This window comes from Ceratina calcarata, unplaced genomic scaffold, assembly GCF_001652005.2.
Source record: "Ceratina calcarata isolate Rehan_Ccalc_2016 unplaced genomic scaffold, ASM165200v1 scaffold140, whole genome shotgun sequence".
In the NCBI taxonomy this organism is placed as follows: domain Eukaryota; kingdom Metazoa; phylum Arthropoda; class Insecta; order Hymenoptera; family Apidae; genus Ceratina; species Ceratina calcarata.
Window position 1 is genome coordinate 273,863 of NW_017135119.1, and position 10,265 is coordinate 284,127.

General features: G+C 38.3%; 1 protein-coding gene across 4 annotated transcripts in view; it reads left to right on the top strand.

Moving 5' to 3' along the window:
* Nucleotides 1–10,220, top strand: part of FAR1 (fatty acyl-CoA reductase 1) — a 22,197-nt gene extending 11,977 nt beyond the window's left edge. For 3 of the 4 annotated variants that reach the window (XM_018033311.2, XM_018033320.2, XM_018033329.2), the window contains 5 exons: nt 5,692–6,386; nt 6,485–6,733; nt 6,836–7,185; nt 7,264–7,860; nt 7,973–10,220. In XM_018033311.2, coding sequence (XP_017888800.1) covers nt 6,174–6,386; nt 6,485–6,733; nt 6,836–7,185; nt 7,264–7,860; nt 7,973–8,114 — 1,551 coding nt within the window. In that variant the 5' untranslated portion in view covers nt 5,692–6,173 and the 3' untranslated portion in view covers nt 8,115–10,220. The remainder of the gene's footprint in view (nt 1–5,691; nt 6,387–6,484; nt 6,734–6,835; nt 7,186–7,263; nt 7,861–7,972) is intronic. The other variant, XM_018033340.2, reaches the window with a different exon arrangement.
* The last annotated feature ends 45 nt before the right edge of the window (nt 10,221–10,265 follow it).

Sequence of the window (10,265 nt, forward strand, 5' to 3'; positions counted from 1 at the left end):
TCGAGATTTTATTGAAAATTCATTATAAATAAAATTGTTCTATCATTTCTTCGTTAACCAGGATTCAAATATATGTATTCCATCGCGATACAGAAATTTTCAACATCCTCTTTGATCGATTATTAGAAATTACAGCTTCCTGGAGAAAGTTACAAACGCTTGAAAGTAAAGGTTCGATGCAGTCGAAACTTCGCTAAGTTAATTACTATGCGTGTAGTGTTTATTAAATTTCTTACGCTCGAAACAGAAGGAAGTCCTCGAAGAGCTTTCCTTTTACACGAATTCATCGGTAACAGAGAATGTGATACGTCAATGATATAACACGGCATAATATGATAATAAATATTTGGAGAAACCTAGTTTCTAACGAGTTTATGAAATAAATTAAAGCTACTAGACGCGTTTAATGGTGCCGGAGTTACGTGCGACGTATATTTCTTGGCGATCAGCCAAATGGATGTTCGAAAACCGATGGCTACAGCGACGCGCGCTTTGTATCGATCCTCGACATAATGGGAGGGAAGAAAAGGACGGTGAGGAGACGGTCGGTGAAAGAGAGAGATGAAATTTGTTGGAAATCGCTTGAAGACACCGTTAGGGGGAAATAGGTTTCGAAAAGTAAACTCGAACACAGAGGGTGAAAAAGAAGTTCAAATCAACTGAAGTATACATCGATTTATCTATTATGTTTAGCCTGTTCAGACATTCTGTCCGTATTCTAGAGGTATTATTTTTTTATTTTTATTCACGTATCGGAATTATTCATGACGATTTCAAATGCAAATTGATTCGTTTTCGATATCACTTTGATGCCATTCGACTATTTTTAGCTCTTAAATATATTCGACGAAATCTACAGATTTGAAATATTCACTTTTATAAAGTGTACATTCTTAAATAACTGCGTCCGCGAGGTATTCTCAGTTGCACGGCACCGCAGAGTTTAATGTCTAATTTAGCTTAGTGCTCGTCGGTATTAAATTACTTCTAGCTCTGTGCATTACGGCATATTATCAAATTCAACGGCACGAAACGGGACATGAAAAATAATGTTTCGACAACCTCGTTCCCGCGATACATGCTCGTTTCCCTTGGTTATTATCTATTCATTATCCCTTGTAGTTTTCTCTTATATGGGAATACGACCCATCCTTTCGATTTAATTAAATCTGTTCCCTTTGAAGTCACGTTGCTCTACCATAATTACTCTTCGACTCTTAAAAGAAATAAAAATATTCTTAAATAAATAGAAATATTCTTTGACTGTACGTGAAGATATTAAAAATTCATACCATCACTTATTTTCTCATATCGATGTTTCGTCTCCATTTAATATACGAGAAATAGGTTGAATGGGGATGAGACGCGAGGAACGTAGCTACTGTGGTACAGTGGAACTCCATTTAGTATCTCCCAGGAGATAAATAGTATGTACATATAAACAGCGCGACCTGTTCATTGTTCTTCGTTTATTTCAACTGAACATTCGCTGCTACTTATATCAATTATAATATAATTTCTAATGACATGCACCTGTCATCGTTCTTAATTAATTTATGAGAGAAAGCATTGAAGATATTTTTATCTAAAATAGAATTTAATCAAACATTGACTGTACTTCCGCCCGACAACGTGTAAATGGAAGTTCACTTATAAAAAGAAAGGAACGAAAAGGAAACGAAGTCTTGTGACAGTCGGTCGGTCGATTGGTCGGCGTCAGTCAGTCCGTCGCATAACGGATTTTCGTGTAACGGGGTCGAGCAATGTTCCTCTCTTTTCTTCCTTGTTTCTTGGTCTACCGAGGCCGAGGGCCGAGGAAACGGGCGGGTTCTCGTGACCGTTTCGAGGCCGGGACGCTGACCTAGAATCCCAACGGAACCGCTTCTCTCTAGACTCTACTAGACGCTTCTAAAGAGCGTTTCTCGGCTCGTTTCTACCACATTCTCTCACAAATTCCCTTTAAATCTCTAGCAAATCGTTTGGCTCACACAATCTTTTATTTAACGAGTCAAATAATTGTAATTTGATCTCAGGCAAGAAACTCTTCTCATCAAATTCGGTCAGAGGGTCGATAACTCTTATAATACCACGAATTCTTAATTAATGCTAATTATAATCAATCTTCTTATTGAATCTGGGTCTGGCGTTGTTATCTCGCTCGCTAACCGTCCCTCGTTTATTCGTACAGTAATACAAATAAAATCGAAGGAATTATCTGTTCTTCTAACGCTTTACTCACAACTGGATATTAAAACAATTCCTTGTTTCCGGTTATGTAGATGTCATGATCTAAAAAGGAATCCCGTATATCGATCGTATAATCCATCCCTGTCAAAGACCGGTGAAGCGTTGATCTAGACTCCCTTTGCTCAAACTTAACGGATGATAAATCCATTAACATCGCATGTGCATAAATTAGAATGACTCACGGTGACGGAAGCATGAAACAATGACAGGACATTTGTCGCTTGAACTTTTTAACACATGAATGAGTTACATGTTAATTAGTACCTAATCAGTCATGAAATATTGTACACATTTTTACATACAGCATTATGAATATATTTTACAGATCAACTTGAATTCACATATCCTGTTCTTAGTGTATTTAAAGATTATCGAGTTAAGCTTCTGGGAATTTGCACGTGCTTTATCTGACATGATACTTTTTTATGATAAGATTTCCAATAGGTATAATTATGCTGTCATCGTACTTAGAAAATGTATTCTCAGAAGGGCGACTCATTTATGTGTACCGATGAAGATGCCATTATACTAACTAAATACATTTATAATTATGACCTAATATGTTCTATAATAATAAGTAAATATCTCATTTTTCATTTTTATTACCAAACGCAACAAGTCAACGAGCTCTGTTTTATCTCTATATTTATAATTGCCATGTTATGTTGAAGAAACGTGCCAATTACGATCAACGGTAATTTACCGTTGTCTCCTTTGTTATTGCTAAGGAATTAGCTTGTATAAGTATATGTTCGCGTAGAATAGAAGCGCGATTCTATTTTTAATTTTGCTTCGTGTTCACCTGCCGCTAAATATAGTTGCTCATTAGACGCTAGATATTAGAGGAGAGATAAGTTGAATTCGAGACTATCGCAGATTTTATCCTGTCTTGTGCGAAACACACGTAACAAACGTGATATCAGGAGCCAAGATGTTCACGTGAGAAACGCTGAAGAAATAAAACAAATGAATGAATGTTTGCTGATGCCATTCTGAAGTATTTGTTTCGTTACTTTTGCAATTCTAATAAGAAGAGCTACGTCATACATTTCATTACACGTTCTCAATTACAATTGCAAATAAAATTTAATGAAACAAATTGTATCAAAGTAAATAATTTGGTGCTTAATAACAGTTTTACAATTTTACTATGTGTCATTATTAAATAATATTAATATGATTTTTCTCCTTATTTGTAGAGCACATTTTGAGATTTGATAAAATTTATCCCTTTATGATTTATATAATTTGAAAAAGATAAGGCAGCGAGTGTTCGATTGCAAACTTTTCAAATAGACGCTTCGAAGCGCGGGGATATTACACGTTAAAGAAGATTGTATGCGTGTAAGGTGTGTCTGATAAGGAAATCCACCGAACGATAATTCCCTCGCCTTCCCTTTCTCGCATGAAACGCTTATACAGTACGAGATACAAGTTCGGTTCGAGTCCAGAATTTATGCAATTCATAGAAGAACGTGTTTTTAATCAAGCCTAAACCGACTTCGAAAAATCTGATATTTTCACACGGTCGTCTGGTAGATATAACTATCGTTTATGTTTGTTTGCTTTTCCCTTCGTTTTTGCTTTCTTTCACTTTCTCTGCTGTGTTCAATTCTTATTTCACGCTTTTGTTTATGAATCGTGAGTTACGTAAAAACTGGAATATAATTATTAGAAACATTGCATTCCAGTTGAATGACTGTCAACCAGCTGTCATTAGATTACAGTGCTTATCAGGGATTATATCTAATTCCGTACTTCATGGTGTTACTAAGCAATGAATGCCAGGAGCACTTCGATAATTCCTTCTATATGTTAAATCATAAATTGTAGCGATGCATGCGTTCGTTTTATAAAGTAAGTACATTTGGCTTGTGAAAACGAAGTGTGCACGGTCAAGGTCCGCATCCTGTTGTTACTTGATATTTGAGCAAAATAAAGAATGTCCGGATCTGTTGGCTCGTATCCACTCCGACCCCGTTTCTTATTTTTATTATTCGCTCGCGAGAACCAGAAATATAAGCGCTTTTTTCCTCTCTGTTTCTTCGTGTCTCTTTTCCTCCGTAAAATTGATTATCAGAACTGAATGGATGCAGACAGGTTTCAAGACTGTGTGTTATTTCAAAGCAACCGAAGGATTAACTTCGATATCGCTAAAATGTTTAATATTGTTGAATTTATAAATGGGAAGCGGTACTTCGCGGGTTGTTTGTTTTTACTGTGAACTCTGAAAGGAAAAAAGAATTAATAATTTATGTTCATCGTGGCCTATGAAATCATTACAGTAGCTCTTTAGTTCTTTATTCATATTTTTTGCATAATGGTAATCGGGCTTAATTAATAGCTTGTTTCTTTAAAAATCATGTTGTCAGTATGGAAATCACTACCGGCACTTATAATTAGCACTTAACGATGTATTGACTGTACAGTCAGTCCCAAAAGTTTATGTACCCTAGAAAAACGCATTTCCTGTAATTAAAAAGAAATCAGACGTCGGAAGAATAATGCTAATAATAAATAGCTACGTACTAAAAAGTATAGAAGGAAATATCCAATTAAGTATTGACGCTGACGAAAAATTTCTTTTTCAAAATTGCGAAAAATGCTTCAAATAGAAGTTCTTTTCCTTCTAATTTCGACATTTAATGAGTTACATATGATTATATGGCATTTTATTGATGTTGACAAAATCCGACCATACCAGCGTCGAAACGGCGTACTTTTGGAAAAAAATTTTGTTTTTCCTCAATAACTCTTAAACCCTTGGAGATACGGGAAAATTGCATAGGACCTTTCTTGTAGAGGACGACGAGATCTACAATTTCTGTCTAAAAGTTTTTCGCTAGCATTAATAGTTTACGAGTTATTAGCGAAAAACGAAAAAACAGTTTTTTGCAAATTACTCGTTAACTATTGACGCTAGCGAAAAAAATTTACATGGAAATTGTAGATCTCATCGTCCTCTACAAGAAAGGTTGTATACAATTTTCCCGTAAATTCAACGGTTTGGGAGTTATTGGCCAAAAACGAAAATTTGGAAGAAATTGAAGGGGTACCCCTTGGAAAAATCTCGGAAAAATCGAAAATTTTTTTTGTTGTTTATTATCAGCAATGTTCTTCCTACGTCTGATTTCTTTTTAAAAAATGCATTTCTAAAGTGCATACACTTTTGGGATTGACTGTATAGCCAATACGTCCTTAAGACAACAATCTATTACGCGTTTTGTGATATAACTTCATTAAAACATGCTCATTGTGTTATGAAGATTGTTAAATGAATTTATCATAATTTTAAATTAATTTTTCGTCAGGCTAGATAATAAACTCAATGACTAGTGAACGTCGATATTTCATACTGATTTATCCTGTACGTGACAAGAAACGAGTGACAATAGGATTTACTTCGATCGATCTTAATTTCCGTATCTTTTGCTCTGTTTTCAGCTGGGTAAAGACTGTGATTGCAGGGCGACACGAAATGAGTCCAGTAGAAATTAGATCTATTCGAATCCGGCTTGGAAAAACCTGGAACGGTGTGAACTTGTGCCAGTTTTCGTTCCAACACTCTCAAACCTGATTTCTTTGTCTCTGAGGGAGTCGTCTTACGTCTGCCGCTACTTATACAGTCTCAAAACACAGATAGAAATATAAATAAACATATGTAAAATACGTATTTGTGACGTACACGTTTACTACGCAAGTAACAGAGACCGTATCGAGACCAAAGCTAAAGCCCAAGAGGGAGGGGACAGAGAGGAGGAAGAAAGTAAGCGATCTTAAGGAGCTTCCAGAAAGTAGGTGAAAAAGAATACATCTTTGTAAACGTCACCGTTGGAGAGGTCGTCCGAAGAGAGGGGCGCAATTAAGGATCATTCCGTGCTTTCCAAAGATACAGAAAGAGAACACCAGAAGACGAACGCGCGAAAATGAGCACAATAAGTGGCGTTCAGTGCACGTCCGTGAAGGACTTCTACAGAGATAGGTCCATATTCATTACCGGTGGTACCGGTTTCATGGGCAAAGTTCTTGTCGAGAAATTGCTCAGATCTTGTCCCGGCATAAAGAACATCTACCTGCTGATGAGACCTAAAAGGGGTCAGGACGTCAAGCAGAGGTTGCGGGAGTTATTGAATGGACCGGTATGATTTATTACTTTAATTTTGTAAATAAAATGCACAAATTGAATAATTATGAATACAATGTTATTACTGTACAAATATAATACTGTGTTAATCAGCTGTTCGAGAAATTACGACAAGACGCTCCGCACGAGTTATCGAAAGTGATACCCATAGCTGGAGACGTGACCGAGCAGGAATTGGGCATCTCGGAGGCCGATCAAAACACGCTGATCCGAGATGTGTCCGTCGTTTTCCATTCCGCCGCCACCGTCAAATTCGACGAAGCCCTCAAGCTGTCCGTGACCATTAACATGGTCGGCACTAAACAGTTGTTAAACTTGTGCCATAGGATGCACAATTTAGAGGTAACAACCTTTCTACATACATTTTATGTATCTACTTTATATGTACAATTTGCTAAATGCATTAATTCATGCAAATTCTATATACGTTTCGTCTGTGCAAAGGCCCTGATCCATGTCTCCACGGCATATTGTAATTGCGATCGCAAAGACGTCGCCGAGGAGATCTATCCGCTGTCCGCGGAACCGGAACACGTGATCGCTTTGACAAAAGTGATGGATGCGAAAATGGTCGACGATATAACGCCGACGTTAATCGGCAACCGGCCGAACACGTACACATTCACCAAAGCCTTGACCGAAAGGCTCCTACAATCGGAGTCCGGTTATTTGCCAGTCGCCATCGTCAGACCATCCATCGTGCTTTCGTCGCACAAGGAACCGGTGGCCGGATGGGTGGATAATTGGAACGGGCCAACTGGAATAATCGCCGCTGCTGGCAAAGGTTTTTTCAGGTAAAACCAACGAGGATTCTGCAATTTTGCTGTCAAATTGTTGTAGCACAGGAAAAATAAATACATCTGCAATCACAGATCCATGCTGTGCCACGAAGACAAAATAGCGGACCTGGTGCCGGTGGACATAGTGATCAACCTAATGATCTGCGCGGCGTGGAGGACGGCGACGAATCGCACGAAGACGATCCCCGTGTACAACTGCTGCACGGGTCAGCAGAACCCGATCACCTGGAAGAAGTTCGTCGACCTCGTGTTCAAGTACAGCCGGATTCACCCGCCGAAGGACGTCATCTGGTACCCAGGTGGCCGATGCCACAATTCCGTCATCATCAACAAAATGTGCATACTCTTCCAGCACCTGATACCGGCGCACATTTTAGACTTTTTCCTTCGTATAAAGGGCAAACCGACCATCATGGTCGTTATACAGTCGAAACTCCATAAGGCTGCCACGTGCCTGGAGTATTTTAGTACGAAACAGTGGAACTTCCGGGACGACAACGTACGGCACTTGGCCGAGCAACTCAGTCCCGAAGACCGACAGACGTTCATGTTCGACGTCAAACAAATTGACTGGCCATCGTATTTAGAACATTACATATTGGGAATACGACACTTCGTCCTGAAGGAGAGTCCGGACACACTGCCAGCCGCTCGTTCACACATTAGAAAGTGAGTAATCTGTCTACAGTTTATTTGCGATTAATCTGTCACGATCGTTCTGTTCTATGATATTTTGTACGAAGCTTTGTACTTGATTTCCTCATTTGATTGTGTGTTCCAGGTTATATTGGCTTCACAAAGCTGTACAGTTTGGAATGCTAGTGGTAGTGCTTAGATTTTTGTTATCGCGCAGTTCCGTGACTCGAGCCGCGTGCTATTCACTGCTGACTATCGTGTTACGCATGTGCCGTATGATTGTTTGACGGCTGAGAACACCAGCCGAGGATCGCGACAAGCGTTATACGAAGCACCAACAGCTAATTGTAAAGAAGCATAATTTAATGGTGCGGACTGTACTTCGACTTCATTGCTGGCCGTCTCCCGACGATAGATCGCTACGTTCAAACATCCCATTGGTTGGCCTTTTCGATGTTTCTATTTGTTCATAACTAAATTAGCGTTCGCTAGTGGTATTCCAATTCTGCGGGAAGGGTGTCGGTGTTTATTGAAAACGAAAACAGGTCAATGAAAGCTCGTGAATAACGAAACTCGATAGAAAGAAAAATATGAGACAGAAAGGAGGAATAGAAAAAGGAGAAACAACGTATATTCGAAGCTTTCCAAGTTACATTTGTTATATTCCCAAGAGTTAACCAAACGAATATAATCCCTTTGGGTAAAAGAAAAAAAACACGTGTCGTCTTCTTGTTCAATAGTAGTCAACGGAAAAAAAATGAAATTGCGGTGTAAAGAAGGTTTACGCGTTCACGATCGTAAGTTGATCGTGGATAAATATTTTCCATTAGTTATATTGTAATCGTGTGTTTCTTAATGTCGCCTCAAAAAGCGAAAAAGAGTGAAACGTAGGCGTTTCGTTCAAGGGCATCGATTTTTCGCATATTGTCGATTTGTAATGACGTGACGCGTAGGACTATTATTCGATCGACGGTAGTCGATGGAAGTAACCCGGATCTGGACTTCCTTTGGCGATACACTTTGTCACCTCAGCGTGTTATTTTTCACGGTAATAATTATGGTGTGTATCGCTGTTCGAGAACCGTACGATGCGTGAACTCCGTTCAGCCGGCAGCTCGAATACCGATCGAACCTATTAATTTGCGATTCGATCGGTGCTTTTCGTTCAATACGTTCGTTTAAGTTCAACATTTTTTACAATTGTTTTTAGCTCGGACGGAAAATGAAAATAGCGAACGAGAAATAGATAACTACATATTTTACAGATGACTCAAGTGAGCGATTTTAGTTGTTCTAAACGTATTTTTACATTTATTGATGATATTTCCCGCTGTGTTCAATATGCATCGTTTGCTGGATGCCTCGAGTGAATTTGAAAATTGTACCGCGTATATTTTGTTGCCAAGGGAACCCGTGTAATTTATTTCGTAAAAAGAAAGAAAATTTTTGAGAAGACGGGAAAAAGAGGGGAAACAGGTTATTAAGTTAATCGTAGAAAATAAATCGTTCCCGCGTAGATCATTATTGTACGAATATTGTATTTTACAACATTGCCAAACGATTTTAAACACAACCGCTGAATTCCTTCCTTTTTCATAATTTTTACAATGTTTAGGAGTAATAAATTCCATTGCGCGGGGTCGTTTAATCCTTTCTGATCAGGGTTTCTTTTAGCTACCTGCCCGCTACCAGAGCGAGCTTTTTCACGATTTAAACGTAACGCGATAAACTATACACATAGTACGTAGAACTAGAAACCCAAAGGGTTAAACGTCTGTCTGGCATCGAATCCCTTCAAGTCTTCGATTTCGTTTACAATGTTATAACACAATTTTTTACGTTCAACGCACATGTATTATACATTTTTATGTCACGGTAATGTTTCGGAAAACTTAGAGATGTGACGAATTTCGAAATGCGTTTTCCGTCACGTTATTGTATAATTAAATTTCCGTTATTTGTAAAAAAGAAAGCGTATAGACTGATGATGGTTGCTTGGAAAAATTCAATGCCGGCTAGAGGAGTTACAAATCTGTCGTGCCTTTGTGGTCGTCGCTCTCCGGTATTTCGTTTATTCGTTTGTACCGGGATTGTGAGACACACAGACGGTAATTTATTAATCAACGTCTTATCGGCGAAGCACGGTCGACACGTTCGCACTCGGTTTCACCATCAACGAATCAAAAAGCTTCTTTCCTCGAACAATCGTATGGCCAGTTCGTTTGATCTTGTGTAATTAGAGAATTCTTTGTATAAAAAGATAATCGTTCGCGAAGGGTTAATTATAATTATTATTTATTTGGATAATGTGCAAAGAGAGGGTGGGTTGGTTTATGGAGAAATGTGCCTGTTGTAATTTTGTTGAATATATTTATATTTGTTCAAATTTATAATATGCTGCCTTTGGTTTTTTTTTTATGTTTAAGAAAAATGAAATT